General features: G+C 46.6%; 1 protein-coding gene across 10 annotated transcripts in view; it reads right to left on the bottom strand.

Moving 5' to 3' along the window:
- Positions 1-3,767: 3,767 nt before the first annotated feature.
- BCL11A (BCL11 transcription factor A) overlaps positions 3,768-20,016 on the bottom strand; it is a 98,964-nt gene continuing 82,715 nt past the window's right edge. For 2 of the 10 annotated variants that reach the window (XM_051838528.2, XM_051838533.2), the window contains exons 3-5: positions 19,814-19,915; positions 11,878-13,900; positions 3,768-4,287 (exon numbers count right to left, since the gene is read on the bottom strand). In XM_051838528.2, the coding sequence (XP_051694488.1) occupies positions 11,880-13,900; positions 19,814-19,915 (2,123 nt within the window). In that variant the 3' untranslated portion in view covers positions 3,768-4,287; positions 11,878-11,879. The remainder of the gene's footprint in view (positions 4,288-11,877; positions 13,901-19,813; positions 19,916-20,016) is intronic. The other 8 variants (XM_051838562.2, XM_070069091.1, XM_051838539.2 and 5 more) reach the window with 7 other exon arrangements.

Genomic DNA, 20,016 nt, shown 5'->3' with positions numbered 1-20,016 from the left:
CAAGCTTTTGATGTCATTCTTTTTTTTTTCCTATTATTAAAGATTTATTTATTTGAAAGACAGAGAAAGAGAGAGGAAGAGAGAGAGAGAGTTTCCTTCCATTGGCTGGTTCATGCCCCAAATGGCCACGACAGTTCAAGGCTAGACCAGCCTGAAGCCAGGAGCCAGGAACTCCATCCTGGTCTACATGGGTGGCCAGGGCCCAAGTACTTGGACTATCTCCACTGCTTTCCCAGGTGCATTAGGGGAGCTGGATCTGAAGTGGAACAGCCGGAACTTGAACTGGAGCTCCTGATGTCATTCTTAAATCCTTGTGAACTTAAAAATGCATACCATTCTGCAACTCGTGTTTCTGAATTTAGTGGTTCACAAAGGAGACGTTTGCTGACTGAATTCCTTCGCACAGGAGCTGGAAGGCTAGAACTCCAATACGGGCTCAGCCACTGTGAGGTTTTGGGCTTGGTTCTGCCTTTTTCCTCTCCTTTGTGATCTTAGGGACTGCAGCTTTGGGCCTCTGTGGTGAAGTGAATGATTGCTATGGTTCCTCTCAGCTCCAGTCTCATCTCTTCCTACCTAATTTATGGAATCGCAAGGAAAATTGATGCCATCGCGTATGTACTGGTGAAAGCACTCAGTAATAAAGTATTTCCTAGGAGCATTTTTCAAAAATATAAAGCAATGGGAAAGATAATGGGATTAGCAATAAGGTATCTTAATTTCCACCATGGTAGGAAGGAAAACAATGACTTTGGAATTTTGCCGGAAGTGTGAGCTTCTTTGGCTTAATATAACCCCAGAAGAGTGCACCCTAAAGAGTGCCGTCCCTGCTGGGGAGTCGGGAAGGAACACAGTGCTCTTGTCTCCATGCCAGCGAAGCACCCAGACAGCAGGAATTCTTGAAGACGGGAGATGTGCCCGCAACATGTGTTCTTGCTGAATTTCCACCAGACTCCAAATTCCTCACATCTGTTTCCCTCACTCTGCCCCACGAGGAGCCAGAGTCTGTGGCAAGCTGTAAGGAGAGCACGGGGGACCTGCCGCAAACTTCAGTTCCGGTCCTCTTCACTGCTACTCCTGGGGGTTCTCGTTTGCAAAATTAGCAATGTTTTCCTAGGAATAAACATCAGCGCTAACATTAAAAGCCCACTCCATTAATAATTCTTCTCTTCAATGTTAGTCTCACTATCTAGCCCTCCAAAACTTCAATCCAATCCAATCGTGTGCACGCACATCTACAAAGCCTGAGAGGTGTTCCTGCCCACATGAGGGCTCGTCTGCTGCCCAAATGTTCCCAAGAACCCAAAGCCAAAACGCCCAGGCAATAGCCCGCCAAGTTTTAGGCACACTGAAGCAGGCCTGCAGCTGTCAAGTTTTCTCTCCTTGCCTAAGGTGTTTTGCAAGCCATCAACAGCTGTTTGATACGATTGTTTTCAAGGTACCAGTGGTGCTCACCCCAACACTCAGTATCCAAGGGCACTCAGTATCCAAGAGCTGAGTCTCTCTCTGCCATCCAGGACGTTGATGTCCAAAGGACCTTTTCCTGGATCTGTGACAGTCCTGACAGAGCACAGAATTGATGTTTGCAGGCCAGGCTTGGGAGGATAAGACCCACGCCCCACGCATGGTCTCCCCCGCACCCAGGTGCTTGGACTGTGCTCTCCAATCCGTGCTCAGTACACGCCTGCAGTCAATTAATCTCCCGGCAACTTCAAGTTCCACTCTCCAGAGAGGGCACGGTGAAGACCCCCGTCAGATTTGTCAGCCCCTTCCCCTGCCTCCAGCCTTGCAGAATAACCATGACCTTGACACACAGCACAGAGAGATGACTTCCCAAATCACAAATCCTGGGCCGGGGAGCGGTTCAGCAGCTCCAGCCCTGGCACAGCGCCGTTTCACAATGAATTCCATAAACGAATTTTTATATTCTTCCAACTAAAAAGGATGTGGAGGAAAAACTCAGGTTGTCATTGCTCCTTTGCTTGGGTGTTTTTCCCTTGTTTGTGTATCTGTTTATATGTTTGGTTTTAGGGAGGAGGAAAAACATCTCCTTTATCCATGGTCATTTTCCCCTCCCCCCGAAAAGGCCCACTGCTTGAGAAACCCATGTACTCACAAACTGAGAAGAAATAAGAGGCAGGGGAGAGACGCGGACCAGAGACGTGCTTGGTTACCACGCTGAAGTGCTGGGAGAGCCCAAGACCTGCCCTGCTTCAGGTCTGGGGCTCCCCTGGGCGGGGTCGGCAAGGAGCTCCCCTCCTTTCTGGAAGCTGCTCTCAGATGCAGAAGGGGCCGGCTCTCCACACTACAGCTTCTTATCTAAAGTCCCATCCTCACTCCAAAACCCCCGAGGCCACTTGGGCAACCTGGGTTCTCTGGTCATAGAAAAGCCGCAGGGGAAAGAAGCCGGCAAGGAGGACCTGGCTGCCAGCTCCCTTCAGCAGTGTACACAGCGCCTGGCAGAGAGACCTTGTAGCATTGCACCAATGGACACCCTTGGCCCGGGGCTGTGTATGCCACAGGTGTTTCTATGAGCGCATGCCTTGGGTGCTGACCCAGGGGAGCGGCACCCTAGGGAGAGACAATCCCTTTGATGAGTTCCACAGAGGTCCGTGGCATCAGCTCTGGACTAGAAACCGGAAAACCTGGCTCCTCTGTTGCCCTCTTACTGGCCCCCAGCAAACCCTCGCCTTCGTGAGCCTCAGTCTCCTTGACCCTAAAGTGGCCATCATAAAACCCACCGCAGAGGACCAGGAGACATAACGTAAATGCTAGGTAGACTGCACAGGGTGCGCCAGGGTAAGGAGTCATTATCTGTGATGAATAAGCAGGAAAGAACCCAGATGCCAATTATTGGGCTATCTTTTCACTAGGCTGGGTAATGTAGCCGCGGGCGAGTGCTAAGATGTTTCTCAGTTAGGTTCACAGCCAATATGCAAATCTGCGATACACAGGTGTTTGAGTTCTATTATTTATAACTTATTTTAATGTGCTGTATTGTCTCTGACACCCTGCTGGATCTCTGCGCAGCAGGAAACACCAAATGGAGAACGGGTCTTTGCAAATTAACTGGGCCAGAGTGAGTCTCTGGTACCTGTGTGTGGACCTAACTTACTTGTGTCACTCATTTCTAAGGAACGGGGCATTACTGTAATCACAGCGGTCTTGTCTGACGTGACCTCCCTCCCCTTTATCCTATCTGCCCCCAATGTCCTGATACAAGTGTGAAAGAAGTTTTATGTGCGTTTGTTTGCCTGTATTAAGAATGATTTGCTAAGGGCCCAGGAGCCTAAAATTAGAATATCTAATAAGCAACCCTGACATTCATCACCTTCCTTAGGATTTACCACTCATCCGGTGACGTTATCGTTCCTGGGCTAAATTAAAAGACAAACTCAAATCCTGCACGGTAGCCACCACAAGCATATATTTGAAAAACAGGATTCAGTGTGCTGTATTATGCATTATTTAATGGTATGCAAATTATAGTCAAGACAGTTAGGGAAACCACACTTCCGCATTAATAAATAGCAACGCTACTACTACATTAATTATGATATTGTGATTTACTACTAAGTTGTGCATTTTGATTCTCGAAAATTTACACCATCTGATACGCGGTAACCTATTTCCCCTCGTCTTCTACCCACTCCTCGAGTCTTCCTCCTCCCCGCCCAACGGGTGCCTGTAGGAAACAGCCGAGCTACAAAGTCCTAAACAGCTGCACCGTCTTAGACGCGTGATAAGTTAAAGAACAAGCAGACACCACCTAAAGCTCCAACATTTATTGTGTCAATGTTAAGCACACTTTTTAAAAGACAACATAGAATGTATAGAAACAAGGGGCCGGGGACTCATGCTCATTTCCACAATACGGGTAGTTAGGTTGGCTGGCTTCAATAGGGCCGGGACGTCACTCGGGTCGGCGATGCTCCGGGGGCCTTCGCTATGGGACGGATTCACTGTTCCAATGTGGGTCTGTTTTTGTGTTTTTACTTTTTATTAAAAAATATAAATAAAATGGCGCTGCAGGCCCAGGCTGGGAGGACTCCGCAGGACTGTCTTCGCACAACGGCTTCTTGGAGGCTACTGTCGGAAAACATCACAAACTAGCAGGGTGACAGACCACGCAGGCGGCAGGCGGCAGGCGTCGGCGGGCGGCGCGCGTCCACCCCGCCCCTGGGGGCTTCACATTTTCTCAGAACTTAAGGGCTCTCGAGCTTCCATCCGAAAACTGCCACACATCTTGAGCTCTCTGGGTACTACGCCGAATGGGGGTGTGTGAAGAACCTAGAGAGAGGTTGGAGACAGAGGAAGGGGAGGGAAAAAAAAAGTACAGGTGTGACTTGGCCCAGCGATTTTCTGTTCTCTGACTAGCTTTTTTAAACGCCAACTCCAACCAGCCACAGGTTGAGCCACGGGTGTCTTAGGCGTGAGTTTCAGACTCAATCTCCCCTCCCCACATAGCCCTGACCCCGGAGTGGAGTGGCTTCCCCAGGCCGCCCTCCCTCCCACCCCGCCGCCGCCGCCCCCACCCCGCGATGGCCCTAATGAACTCTGGATACACCTGGCAGGAAACACTTTCCCTTACATCTGAGAGAACTTAGCAGGGAACAGTCCTTTGGTTGAGGAGAGTGGGGGAGGGAGGTGGGGAGCGGGACACTTTCTTAAAATAATAATAAAATTATAAAGAAACACAAACTCAAAATTGATGTAAAAGCAGCACAACGAAAACATGAAATGTCATCAAGTTCAACGTCAAAGCAGCCAACGATTTACAAGAGGCGAACACATCTCTCAGAAGACCAGAACCCAGAATAGTTGCTCTCAAATTGCACCAAAAACTGCCTGCAGTTTCTTGCCAACATGCAGTTTTTTTTTTTAATTTTTGTTTTTTTGTTTTTGGTAAGTGGGGAGGCAATGGAGAAAGGGGAGGCAGGAGTGGTCAGTTTCCTCCGGGTTCCTCTCTGGCTGTGGACATTGACTTGAAGTAGCAGAGCTCAGAGTCCGGTGTGCCCAGGGGGAGGCTGCCACAGTGGCATTCCAGGCCTCGTTGCCATGGCGACCCGAAGCTGGGGGCTTGGGGCCTCCTCTGCCCTGACTCGGCGCCGGCAGGAGGCCTGGGGTCTGGCGCTCAGCTGCTCTCTCGCATCCCCCACCCTGAGCCGTGGAGACCTGGGCTGAGGGCCCGCAGCTGTGTCCAGGTGGGCTCTGGGGAATTCCCAGTGCCCCTCCCCAGGCCCTGCCGTTGTAGCCACTGTAGCGGACACCCCAGTCCAACCTCTTTGTCTGACCTGCTCCCGATGGCAACACCCTAGCAGGAGAACCCGGCACGGACCACAGCCCCCTGCGGATGTGGGGGCTCCCTCTCCCGAGGGTCCTTGGGGGAAACCGCTTAATTTGTCTTTTCTGTTGTCTGCTATGAAAGACCTGAAACATATGCGCCCTTCGCATAGCTTTAGCCACTTTACAGAAAGGAAAAACAGTATTTGGATAAACCGGTGAGCTGTGTTAGCTAAATTTAGGCAGGTAAGTAAAAGGACCCACTTGAGCCGGTCTCCTTTGCCATTTGGGAGGGAGGGATTACTGTATTCCACGTCCACAGATGACACTGGGAAACAGAGAGAGAGAGAGAAACAGGCCCGCCCCTGTGAAGGCTGATGTCCTGGCCATGTGCTGTAGGAAACGGACAGCGGGCTAATGGGATCAGATGAGGGCAACGTGTCTACAACCTGTAGCGGCCGCAGCCATTGAATCCCAAGTGTGTCCACGTGTTCTGATGTCCATTCCTCTAGAAACGAGTTCATTTACTCTCAATCGGGAAAGTGGCAGGGCCTTAAGGAGACGCTTGGGAAAACATGCCAAGCCACTTAAAAGTTAGCAGACTTTAAAAAAGAACACTGCCAGTCCTACCCTCGTACTGACAAAAGGCGCCTCGGTCCCTGTTCTTATTATTTTTTTAAAAAATGGGAAGTTGTTTATAAAAAAAAAAAAAAAGAGATTGGGTTGAGAACATTCCAGAACACATCAGGCCCAGGGACAATGGAGTGACAGAATTCCTAAAGAAGCTACACAACGACAATACTGTCCTAAGAAATCAGGGTGTGTGTGTGTGTGTGTGTGTGTGTGTAGGGGAAAACCCACTGTCTTTCCTCCCTGAAACGCTGTGAGTTTACAGGTGCTAGCTAGCAGCAGGACAGGATGGAGCCTGCGGCTTCTCAGCTCCGTTTCAGGGTGGGTCCCCCAATAATCCCGGCCCCGTTTAGCAAACTCTTGGAGTGTCTGTGAACAAAGCACCTCGCTTCCTTACTTCTCCGATGGAAATTACGTCTAATCCACTCTTCCCCCAGCCACTTCCTCTCAAATTCTCACTTCAAGCGTTATGAATATATACAATATGTACTTATTGCATATACAAAAAATGGTATTTAAATAAACAGTTCTATCCACAGAGTGCCCTGGGAAACACTCGACTACTTCACACTTCCTGCCATGGCTCGTACAAATGAAAGACGTGTTCGCCTCACTCCTTAGCAACCTTTAAATGTGTGGGGTTCGGTCCTTTTGCAGGTCCTAAATAGAGGGTAGCAGAGGGCCTTGGCAAGGGGAGGGCCTGTGCCTTGGAAGAGTCTCTGGGTTAAAACCTGTGAGGAGCGGTATTTGCTGTCTTCCTGTTTATTAAGCTGAAGGTAAAAAGGCACATTTTCAGCATCAGGAGTTCAGGTAGGGAGAGGACATTCCATCAGCGCACCAACAGGGTTACCAAACTTGACAATTCTGAGAGATATTAATGTCCTGATTATTTCCTCATTTAACAAATATATCATCACTCCACCTTGGAAATTGGGGTGTTTTATTGTTGTTGTTTTATATTTAAAAGATTTTAAATTCTAGGATTTCCGGATACAAAATGTCATTTACAAGTTAACATCCTTGTTGGCTAGGTTTTCAAGCTTCTACTGTTCACTCAGCTTCACAAATGATATTTTATCAGAAGGCTTCAGTAAGTCAGAGCCTACACTAAAGACTGCCTCCCAATAAGTTGATTGAACTTTGAGACCATGTAAATCAGACGTAATCTGTGATTTATCACCAGATATTTGCACCCTTTCCCACTCCCCACTTGATTTAAGAAATCCAAACATGCAAGTATACAGAATCCACCATCAATTCTGTCTGTCAGGATGCAAAACCTAATTATACTAACAGCATCATATACTGATAAATTAAAATGAATACTGGAGATAAAGCCTACACAGCTGCACACATAGCTCGAGTAATAGGGACACTTGGAGGTTTTATGGACATTTAATATGGCAGGGCAGGAGTCACCACACCTAGAACGGGAATGGCGCTGGGGAACAGCTCTGTCTTGAACAGCGATTCGGGTTCAGTTCTGGGGTAACCTAATCTAAAACACACATGTTTCTTCTCAACATCACGTTCTCCACGGCAACTTCCCCACCGCATCCCAGCTCCCATGCAATGTTCCCCAAAATATCTCTTTCGTGGATTCCTCCCTGCCCTACTTTTTTTCAATACCCACCTTCACTATATTTTGGAAAGATAAAAACTATTCTTGCCGCAGATAAAAGGCATTACATGGAAGGTCACCTCACAGGCACTAGGGCACAAGAACTGAGCAACAAAAAAATGCTACCACAAGACAACAGAACAACTTTTGTTTTGGTTTTTACAAAAAATAAGAACAATGTTGTGTCCATTCATCTACACTGGAAACAGGGAGACAGGATCACAGAGGTGTGTGTTTTCATAAAGCAAATAGATGCTGCAACATGCAGGATTTGTTAAACTGACAACACAGATTGCTAAGGAGGGGTTTTTAAGATAGGCCCAACTTGCTTTTCAAATACACTTCATAAATCTGTTGGTCAAAGAGAACTGAGGGCTAATCCTCCCTTGCTGTGAGCCACGAAGACCCTACCAACACACCTGAAACAACCTGTAGCATCGAGGGTCGTTGGGACCTCAGATCCACAAGGCGGACCAACTTGTGTCTCAGGGAATCAACCAATGGCTTATTCCAGAGACTTGGCTATGCCTGGTTGCCCCTGGTTGCCCATTTCTTTTCTTTCTCTCTCTCTCTCTCTCTCTCTTAAACCTGGTGCCTTTGTCTCTGGATTTTTACATTTGAGAAGTGGGGTTATTTTGAGAAAGATTCTTACGTGGAAACTAAAGAGCCAATTAAAAACACACACACAAACACCTTCTTTTCTATGATGTTCTAAGATAGGGCAAGGATGGGAGAATAGAAAAGAACTTTTAGACAGGACCAGCAAAAAATCCAAAGGAAATAAAAGTTGAAGACGCTATTACCAGCAAGTTTTTCACTTCTATCTGAATGGATTTCTGCTAAGAGATGGAGCAAAAGTTCTTAGCATCAGACTGAAAATAACTTCAGTTTCTTGAAAATTATTCTAGAACAGTAAAGCCTACAAACTATTTCCATGGTTTGTGATGTCTACTTTAATTAGTAAGTACTTTATGTTCCTTTAGGGTATAATACATGCATCAAAATACCCATAGAAATAATACTGAAAAAGACTGACTGGCCTTCTCTTAAAACCTGTTATTTTTCTTGGAAGTAATTTACAGAGTGTGTCAAATGAGGACACAAGAAGCTGACATTGTGTACTTTAATTTTTTTATTTTTTTCAATAAAGGGACAAAATGGGTGTATGAACAGGTTAATGCAGACAACTGCCAAAAAAACACAGACAGTGGTTTTTCCAATAGAACTTAACAAAGACCAGAAACAAATACAATAAAAAGCCAGGTTGTAATGACCTTTGGTCATCCAAATTAAAAAAAAAAAAAACAAAAACAAAGAAAAATAAAAGATCAAATTCAGTGCCTCTGTTTTGAACAGGGCACACAAGCAATAATAAATAGTGACTCCCATAGTAAAAGATAAAATTTCAAGTTACGACAAACAGCTTTCATTACAGGAATAGAAAAGGCCAATAACAAAATATTCTGCATTGCCATTTACAAAAAAGTATTGACTAAAGCGGGCTTTCTCTTTAATATGCTTTGCATATGAAATTCTTTCCAATCTAAATATAAAGCACCATTTAGTTTTTGGCAATGAAAAAAACTGCAAAACATTGTTTTTTTTTTCTTTTTTTTTCTTTCTTTCTTTTACTGCATATGAAGGTAAGATGCTGGAATGTAGGGTGATAGAAGGAAAGGGACAAAAAGCACACTACATAACAAACCAACGTTATTAGCTTGCAGTACTGCATACAGTATGGCAGCAGGAAAAAGGAACAAAAAAGGATATGTACAACCCCTATGACAGCCATCGGTGTGACATTCTAGCAGGCTCCCCCAAACCGCCATTATATGGCTTCTCATCTGTACAATGTCACACTTTTTTGTTTCTCTTTTTTTGAAGCATACAAATAATTTGCACTATATTATCCTGCCAAATTAAAAAAATATACTGTGGCAGCCTGTCTTTTTTTTTTTCTACTACCAAAAAAGGTACATTGATACCTTTTAAGAGAACAAGCAACAGTTAAAAATACAAGCTTCAATATAAATACTATAGTGCCTAACACTAGATGAACATTTAATTCAAATACCATTCTAGAAATACAGAAAAAAGACCATAAATGTGTTTTAGCATAGGAATCAACATGAGTGTGCATTTTCCTATATTTAATTACTATATAATCTTAAACCTTTCCCCAATGTATGTTTTTTTTTTTACAACCTGAAGAGCGGTGTGTATCCAAGGCATAGAGTTTCCACTACCATTTTTAAATGGATAACAAGTCTTGTAACACCACCAAGACAATGGAACCCTAAAATGCAGTTCCCCCCTAAACATAATGAAGTGTTTTTTTAAAAAATTTTTTCTTAACATTTATATTTAAAAAACTTTTGTACAAAAAAATCCTTGCACTGTAGAAGCGAAAGCAATCATTCATTTCTATGTTAAGTGTATCCTGTTTCCATTCACAGCGCTTGCAGTGTTGCGTCCGAGTAAGTAAGCTCATTAGTCAAGTAAATGGCTGGCAAAGGTTTTTTTTTCTAAGTTTTTTTTTAAAAAAATGCTCATCAATGAGATTGTGTTCAATTTTTTTTTCAGCATTCTTGCAACTTTTCCCTTAAGTATAGACCTGTAAACTGGGAAAATTGTACAGTGCACTTAATTGTCCTATCTGAGCAGGTTTATTTTATACTCAACCTCTGTATCTCTGATTAGAGAAAAGATACAGATATCACAGGCAGAGTCAAGTGCTATTTGAACACCAACTGGGGCAGATGCTAGCTTAATAAAAAAGAAAAAATTAAAAAAAATAAAATAAAAACGATGAATCCTCTTCCATGTTAACACAAATAGCACACAGTGTATGGAAAAGAAATGAAGTACAACTTTTAGGGAACACAGACATATATACTGCTACTCTTAAAACTCTTTTTTTTAAAAAAAAATCACATTTAAACGCAAGTCTTAAGAATTCATAGTTAATCATCATTGTATCAGTATTAGCTTATACACCTGTTCTAGTTTAAATTGGCAAAGATTACCACGTTGTGCTAATAAATCACATCTTTTTTTTTCCTCTGTTCCCCTCTGTCAAATCTTATATTGTCAGTCTCTTTTCAATATGGTATGCAAGGTCTTAAAGTTTATCATTTGATTGTCCATTTGACAACCAAGTGGGTCTGGATCTATTTGTTTTGGTGCCAGAATTTTTTTTTCTCAAGACAGTATTTAAAACAAATCATCTTCATCGAACACACTCCATACTAACGCATTTTAACGGTGTCACAGGGCTTTTGCATGTTACACATTCAATTTAATGGTCATTTAAAAAAATAAAAATAAAACTTTGGGCCGAAGAGCCCATTTCTTTTAAGCTCTCAACAGGAGCAAAGTAGCTTTTATACTGGTATAATCAGTTTTTTGTTTACAAAATTAAAACTAAAGGGAAAATGATGATTAACTAGGACATAACGGGTCATACTTTTAGGTAGCCTTTGTTGTGAGAAATACAATATAGAATTAAATGCTAGGTCCTAAGGTTTATGACCTCACCCACTGCAGAATTCAGCTACATGTTTATAACAAGTAGAAAGAACCATCAATGTGGTCTTGATAGCTCCAAGGCACTCATATTTTAAAACCAAATGATAGAATAAACTTTTCTGTTTTTCTCTGAATTTGTCAATTCAAGGCCTTTTTTTTCCTCTCCAATTGATACATTTAACCCTTTAGAGACAGACATTTAGCTCACAGAGATTTTTATTTCAGTGCTGTCTATTCTGTCTATAGAGGGTTACTCCAAAGACTGCTTTTCCTCCTCACATTATAAAATAAAACTGTACATGATATGTATCACAGAATGTATGCAGCATGGACTTTTTCTCTCTCTCTCTCTTTTTCTCTCAGAACGGAACTGGAAACAGCAACATGTTTGCTTAGCAATGAATTAGGGACAATTTAAAATAGCCATAACATACCATACATGCTGTCTAAGTTTCAGAAAAAAAAAACATACACAACATGTAAATTATTGCACAAGAGAAAGGCTCAAAGTTTGCGTAAAATGCAATAGTATTGCCCCGTACAGATCATGCATTCAAACGGTGAGAACATAAAGGAAAAAAGAAGAAAAAAAAAAAAAGAAAAAGAAAGAAAAAGAAAAAACAAAAAACAGGTGTGCTGGTGACAAGCACTCTCATATTCTTAGCTTCCGTTACTTCTGCTTGCTTGCTTGCTTGTTTGTTTGTTTAAATCACATGGGACTAGAAAAAAATCCTACAGGGGGAGGGGGCTGGAGGGCGATGGGGGGAGGGGGTGGTGAGAAAGGGGGTGTCAGGTGGGAGTGGGGGGTATTAATATACCTCTATTCAGTTTTTATATCATTATTCAACACTCGATCACTGTGCCATTTTTTCATGTGTTTCTCCAGGGTACTGTACACGCTAAAAGGCATCTTACAAATTTCACATTTGTAAACGTCCTTCCCCACCTGGCCATGCGTTTTCATGTGCCTGGTGAGCTTGCTACTCTGGGCACAGGCATAGTTGCACAGCTCGCACTTATAAGGCCTTTCGCCCGTGTGGCTTCTCCTGTGGACAGTGAGATTGCTACAGTTCTTGAAGACTTTCCCACAGTACTCACAAGTGTCGCTGCGTCTGCCCTCTTTTGAGCTGGGCCTGCCCGGGCCCGGACCACTAATATGGGGCGTGCTCCCTCCACTTCCCGTGCCGCTGCGCCCCGAGATCCCTCCGTCCAGCTCCCCGGGCGGCGTGGAGAAGCGCAAGCTCCCGTTCTCCGAGGAGTGCTCCGACGAGGAGGCAAAAGGCGATTGTCGGGAGTCTCCGAAGCTGAGGAAGGGATCTTTGAGCTGCCTGGAGGCCGCGTAGCCGGCCAGCCACTGCGAGTACACGTTCTCCGTGTTGGGCATGGCGGCCGGGGGCAGGTCGAACTCCTTCTCGAGCTTGATGCGCTTGGAGAAGGGGCTCAGCGAGCTGGGGCTGCCCAGCAGCAGCTTTTTGGACAGGCCCCCCGAGGCCGACTCGCCCGGGGAGCAGCCGCGGCCATTAACAGTGCCATCGTCTATGCGGTCCGACTCGCCGGCCACCGAGTCTTCGTCGCAAGTGTCCCTGTGGCCCTCGGCCTCGGCCAGGTGGCCGCGCTTATGCTTCTCGCCCAGGACCTGGTGGAAGGCCTCGCTGAAGTGCTGCATGGAGCTGAGCACCATGCCCTGCATGACGTCGGGCAGGGCGCGGCCCTCGTCGCCCACGCCCACGACCGCGCCGCGCGAGCTGTTCTCGTGGTGGCGCGCCGCCTCCAGGCTCAGCCCGAAGCCGTAGTCCACCCTCTCGCTCTCCGTCAGCTCCTCCTCCTCCTCTTCCTCCTCTTCTTCCTCTTCCTCGTCGTCCTCCTCTTCCTCCTCGTCCCCGTTCTCTGGGATCAGGTTGGGGTCGTTCTCGCTCTTGAACTTGGCCACCACGGACTTGAGCGCGCTGCTGGCGCTGCCCACCAGGTCGCTGGTGCCGGGTTCCGGGGAGCTGGCGGTGGAGAGGCCGTCGTCCGACTTGACCGTCATGGGGGACGACTTGTGCATGTGCGTCTTCATGTGGCGCTTTAGCTTGCTGGCCTGCGTGCACGCGTGGTCGCACAGGTTGCACTTGTAGGGCTTCTCGCCCGTGTGGCTGCGCCGGTGCACCACCAGGTTGCTCTGAAATTTGAACGTCTTGCCGCAGAACTCGCAGGACTTGGACTTGACCGGGGGCTGGGAGGGAGGAGGGGCGGACTGCAGAGGAGGGAGGGGGGGCGTCGCCAGGAAGGGCGGCTTGCTACCTGGCTGGAATGGTTGCAGTAACCTTTGCATAGGGCTGGGCCGGCCTGGGGACAGCGGTGGGCTAGACGTGTTCCCTGCCAGCTCTCTAAGTCTCCTAGAGAAATCCATGGCGGGAGGCTCCATAGCCATCGGATTCAACCGCAGCACCCTGTCAAAGGCACTCGGGTGATGGGTGGCCAGGGCCATCTCTTCCGCCCCCAGGCGCTCTATGCGGTGGGGGTCCAAGTGATGTCTCGGTGGCGGACTAAACAGGGGGGGAGTGGGTGGAAAGCGCCCTTCTGCCAGGCCGGAAGCCTCTCTGGATACTGATCCTGGTATTCTGAGCAGGTTAAAGGGGTTATTGTCTGCAATATGAATCCCATGGAGAGGTGGCTGGGAAGGACATTCTGCACCTAGTCCTGAAGGGATACCAACCCGCGGGGTCAGGGGACTTCCGTGTTCGCTTTCTAAGTAGATTCTTAATCCATGAGTGTTCTGTGCGTGTTGCAAGAGAAACCATGCACTGGTGAATGGCTGTTTGCAAGTTGTACATGTGTAGCTGCTGGGCTCATCTTTACCTGCAAAATAATACAACACCAACATCAATGTTTAATCACCGAGGCGGGCATCAGCAATTGCTTATTTATGTTCCGCTTCCAGCCTTTCCTGCCCCCGCCCCCACCCCCCGGCCCAACCCCACGGTCCACCCACCGCCCCCCAACCCTGGGATGGCTGCATAGTGCCTGGTGCCCTATGATTATCTGTCCAACATGGCTTCTTCCGGCCAAGGAGCTCCATTCTAAAGGATTTCATCTCCAATCCCCAAAGTAGAATTCTAGCTTGAGGAGGAGGATCTCCACACTCAACTCTCTTCTGAAGCTTCCAGTCTCACCTGCTGCAGCTCGGGGCCAGCCATTTCATCTCCTGCTCTGTTAAAGGAGGGACCTGGACAAGGCAAGCCAAGCCCTGTGCTTCCTAAATCCCCGTGTTCTGTACCCCCTGGGGGAGCAGGCAAACTTCCTAAACAGGCAATGCTTTCCCAGATATCAAAACGGAGATGGGCGACTCAACTCAGTACAATTCCCCATGCCCCTAGCGATGCTTTGCGTCCTAGCCCGAAACACAGCAAGTGTTGATTAGATTAAATATGGTGTTCGGGGAGACTTCTCTGAGAAACTCGCCACTTTCTCACATCCCAGCCCATGTGTGTCTGTGTGAGAGAGGGAGAGTCAGCGTCAGTTTTGGCTCCACAGCACCCCACAAAGACAACCATTTTTATCTCAAGGGAAGTTGTAAAAATCTCAGAAGGAAAGTATTAATTAATTCAGGGCTCACTGATAGGCTGTATCACATCTCCAGGAGCCATCGCCCTTGTGCAGTAACTACAAAGTCTAGAGAAGTTAGGGGGAGCGCCTGGTGCCAACCTCAGTAGACATGGCATCCTAGTTGAAGGCACAGTTTTCAGCAGCCAGCACCATGACAGGCAGCAGGCTGAGAAATGCTACACCAGCCTCCTCCTCATTATTTTGAGAGGCTAACAACGTGAACCAAATTATACAACATCCTGCGCCCTCGGCTGAGACTCAACTCCAGTTGAGAAAGAAACAGAAAGCTACAGTTCAGCTAGTCAACTCGTTGGCCAGTAGCCAAGCTGTCTGGAGAGGGGCCCTGCTTAAGTCACATTATTTCTCTCTTGCTGAAAAGAACCCCAGAGTGGTAAATGCCACTTTGGCAAAGAGGGGTCGGCTTGACTTCACAAAATCATTCATTTTTGGCGATAGCTAAATTTAAATATATATAGCTAGATAGCCCATGAGGGTGACTAACCAACAGTTCACCAGGCAGCTGCAGCATTAAAAAGCGCCAAAGTGATGGTGGCCAAAGGATAAGGATGAGAAAAACAGATAACGTCCCAGTGATCCCCAAAACAACAGTGCTTAGAATAATAATAACTAAGAAATAAACTTCTCGGCCGGCGCCGCGGCTCAATAGGCTAATCCTCCGCCTTGCAGCATACCGGGTCGGGGCACTGGATTCTGTCCTGGTTTCCCCTCTTCCAGGCCAGCTCTCTGCTGTGGCCCGGGAGGGCAGTGGAGGATGGCCCAAGTGCTTGGGCCCTGCACCTGCATGGGAGACCAGGAGAAGCACCTGGCGCCTGCCATAGGATCAGCGCGGTGCGCTGGCTGCAGTGTGTTGGCCGCAGCTGCCATTGGGGGGTGAACCAACGGTAAAGGAAGACCTTTCTCTCTGTCTCTCTCTCACTGTCCACTCTGCCTGTCAAAAAGAAAAAAAAAGAAAAAGAAAAAGAAATAAACTTCTCTGCCTCTTCTCCAAGCAGGGCTAGAAGGCTTTCCTTAAGCTCACAGCTAGTATTCGTCAGCAACTTTTTTCAAGAGGACAAAATTGACCATGGAGCTACAAGAGTGAGAACGAGGAATGAATCAATTATAAGATTCCTCGGAAGGCAAAGCTGTCTCAGGCAGGGCCCCAACGCTCATACTCCAAAACAAGCCAGCCCTGCTCCAGCACTTGTCTAAGTAATGGACTCCTGCCCTGACCTTGTAATTTACTTTACAATGCATTTATAATCTCACTCAATATATCCCACTCCTGGGCAAATCTCTTTAACGAGATTAGATGGTAAGATACCAAAATTAGGTTTCAAACATTTGTCTAATGTGGAAGGGGGGGGGGGGGGGGGGGAGAGCAGCAAGATTTTGAAAGAAAACGCTGACATTAGTATCACATTATCTGCCTATTTTTGTTTGCCGCCTCTCTCCAAAGGGAAATAAAAAGCTTCATTGAGAGTATTTTCATAAATTTTTTGTTGTTGTGGAACAATGACTTGGATCCCAAATGGACAGGAAAAAAAACTATGTGTTTCCAACGACAGTGACCCTCAGTGGCTTTCTCCTGTGCCTGGCTTGGGACTTGGGCTGTTGTCATACTTTTAGCCTGACAATCAGAACTGGGCAATAAGAAAGGAGATTTATTAGCTGAAGCAAGTCCTTAACACTTTTCATCAGTACAAATGCCTTAAAATCATGTTTTACCTTCTAATATTCTATTGAAACCCAGGGCTGGTCCCTTCACTAGGGCCGCTGGTTTTGCAGGCACCGTGAATACGGCCATTGCTAAATGCCGAAACCTGCAGCACACGGCACTGCTACATCAAGGATCTCGTTTGTGTCCTTTCAAAACGGCTTAAATGAGCAAAGTGTATTTTATTTTGTTGCCCTGCGCTGCTTCACATTTTTTCCCTGAGCGAGCCAGTTATGTGATCATACTACAGTATGTTAACACTGTGACGCTATCTTCCCCTCTCTCCTACATCAGGTCAGAGAAAATGGCATTTCATCTTATAATGAGCACACAACATACAGTTTTCACTACCGCATTTTAGTATTCCCATCAACTGGATATTCTAGATCATGAGGGCAGCCAGTGTAATCATAATGTCAATGAGAAGGGCTGTTACGATTGAGACTAAAGATTACATGGAAAGCGCTGCTTTGAAACTGGTAATTATTACCAGTCCGCTAATAGCAAATGATGCATTACAATTTCAGCATATAATCTGTATTTCACTCAGCTCACGCTGGTGCGCCATATTATATTACAGTGCTCACCGATTCTAAATTCCTAAACTGCAGTCATCAATAAATGTGTTACTTGCCATAATTTGTGAAATTACTTTGTTCATAACATCTTTGATGGTTGAGAAAGACCAGAATTGATTTCCTGTGTGGCAAAATTAGAGCTACATTGATTTATTGACGTGTAAAATATAATAATATTCTTCATTTACTCTGATGAAAATCAACTTCTCAATTCGAGAGCCTCGTTGGGCATTCACGGGGATTGTTTTGATTTAAAGCAATAAACCAGTCCCCATTGATAGGAACGTGAGGCAGTGAAAGGGTTAAACGCAGCTATTAGCCCACCTACTGGCTTTTGTTTCATTTCATTTTATGGGAAAGAATAACCCCCATCTCTAATGTGTCACCAATGCTAAAAAGTCCCATGATCTAAGCCTTCCGATGGAGAACAAGGAGGTGGTCTGAAGCTCTGTTATTTACTAACTTGCAACTCTGGGACAGTCACTTAATGTTGCCAAGTCTTAGGATGCCTATGTGTGAAGTGAGCATAAAGACAGTACCTTTAGAGAATTGTTGTGGAGTTCAAATGACAGAAGCATATAAAAGCCCTCTGTAAACTATCGGGGCCAACATGACTGTGACTTTTCATGACTACCAGGTGTGATTAATGACCCAGGGTAATGACTAACCACACGACACGCCCAGAACGGCTTCCAGAGGAAGGTCCAGGCCTTACCCCCAGCTCCCAGCAACCAGGTTCTGCTTAGTGAGGTGGGAGGGGGCGACTTTTAAGTCAGATGCCTGATTCACAAGCAGGAGGCCCCCAGGCCGGGGCTTGAGGACTCTGAAAGCCACGTGTGGCTGGCTAGTGCGGTGCAGTGGGCACCAGCTTTGTTCTAGAGCTTTCTGGAACCCCACAACCCATTTCCACATACCTTGTTTTGGTCACTCCTAAAGTGGCTATGCTGGCCATGGGCACCAGCAGAACCACGCACCCTCCCTCTGTGGGTAGAGGGGAGAGGGCACCGGCTCCATATCCGGCTCCAACTCCCCACCCTCAGAAAGGCCAAGTTGAAGAAAGAGAGCTGAACAGTGTCCCGGGCCAGCAGCCCTTGGCCTCTGGACTCCACCCTCCTCTCAGCTAGCCCACTGCCTTCCCTCCTCTTCCCTCCAAGGGTGGCACTGTTCCCACAGCCCAGTGCAGGCCCCAGGCACCCCCAGCGAGAGGAGGAGAGCGCTCCCCACCCAGCTAGCATGTAGGGACTTGAAACCCTGAGTGCAATCCCCTAAACTCTTTGCAATCTGTGACCTAACCCAGGTTTAGGCCCAGCTGGAGGGGAGGAGGAGGGCAGATGAGGTGCTTTTAACCCCTGCACCACCCAGCCCTCAGGGCTCAAGGCCTTGTGAAATTCACACAATAACTCTTTGTTACCTGGGATTACCTAGGAGTTAGCACAAATAAACAACTGGCTTTGCACTGGGTCTCAGGGTGCGTGCCCTGCAGACGCCACTCACGAGATGGGTGAGTCTAGTTTCCCTCCCATGGAAAGCCAGACCCTGCGCAGCCTTAACTCTTGCTTCTTGCTCGTGGGCACTCTCTTCCCGTGACCCTTTCCCCATCTTTTCTTGTTTCCTTTCCACTTACTTTCCAAATAGCAACTAGATGGCCACACTTCTTTTCTCCCTTTGAACCTGCTTTGTTCTGCTGAGGGTAGAAGCAGCCGCTCCCCCCTCCATATTTTAGCCATGCATGATTCATGCCATGTGTTCCTACCCAGAGAAGCACACTGTACGACCTCCTCAAACAGCACCTTTCCAAAATCGCTGTTATAAACATGCAAATCTAAATGTCATAAAAGGTTCCCAATTTCCTAGAAAAGTCCTCACTATCAACGTTGGCTTCGACGAGTGACTGGATGATGGTAGTGGTGGTATCTTTACATTTTAACTACAGTGCTGTGTATTTTTCTCCAAAACTAGGAGAAAATGGGTAGAAATCATGTCTGTGTTATGCCTACATACGTGTATGTACACATGTATGCATATGTATCGTCATCCCTCAGTATCTGCAGGGGATCGGGTCTAGGACCTCTTGGATACAGAATCCATGGGTGCTACATAAAATGGCATAGTATTTTCTTACAACCCACACACATCCTCCTGCGTACTTTAAATCACCTCTAAACTACTTACAATACCACGCACAATGTAAATGCTCAATAAATGGCTGTGAGGCTGTGTTGTTTAGGGAGTGACAACAGCAAGTCTGTTCATGTTCAGTACAGAGGTCATTCCTTTTTTTTCCTGAATATTTTCGATCCCTGATGGGTTACTGTGCAGATGCTGAGCCCACAGATACAGAGGGCAGCCTGTATATGCTTATACTTGCACATACGTGATGTGCCAGGTATATGTAGAAGTATGCCACGTTCAAATACAAATGTAAATGCATCAATAAAATGCAGCAGAGTGACTGCCAACGGACTCCTTTTGGGTCTGGAGTCTGCTGGAGGTGGACATCGTGGAATAATCCCAAGTCCTCCGTGAGGCCCGGGAGTGAGTGTCCAGCTATAACATAGACTCTGCACACACAGCTGTATCCAGTCCCCAGCCTGGAGCCAGCCAAGACCCTGGGGAGCAGACCCACAAGGGAGAGCTGCTGTCAGCTCCGTGCCTGCAGTGAGCAGAGGGAAAAAGGAGAAGGGGAAAGTCACTCTTGGGGCTGAGTGGAGCCAGGGAGCGGGTGCCAAGTGAGTAATGGAATAATGCATCTGCGGGTGCCAGCCTATTTTGGAAGTAACTCCCTTCAGTACTTAAAAAGTAAGGGTAATTTCCAGCAACTCCCATCTCTATACACACGGACACTTGTAGAAGAAATAATGCTCAACTTACAAATACCCTGCGTGGCGTACTCTGCGCTCATCCCGGGCGTGGGGATTAGAGCTCCGTGTGCAGACCGAGGGGAAGCCAGGCCCCTCCAGTGCAGAAGTTTATCTGTGAAAGAAACCCAACATCAGGAGCTGCAGCCACAAACAACACACAAACGACAGGACAGCACATCGCGGTTCCATCAACACAGAGTAACATCATCGAAC

This window comes from Oryctolagus cuniculus, chromosome 2 (assembly GCF_964237555.1).
Source record: "Oryctolagus cuniculus chromosome 2, mOryCun1.1, whole genome shotgun sequence".
In the NCBI taxonomy this organism is placed as follows: Eukaryota; Metazoa; Chordata; class Mammalia; order Lagomorpha; family Leporidae; genus Oryctolagus; species Oryctolagus cuniculus.
Note: the sequence above shows the minus strand (reverse complement) of the source record. Positions and strands in the feature narration are given on the sequence as shown.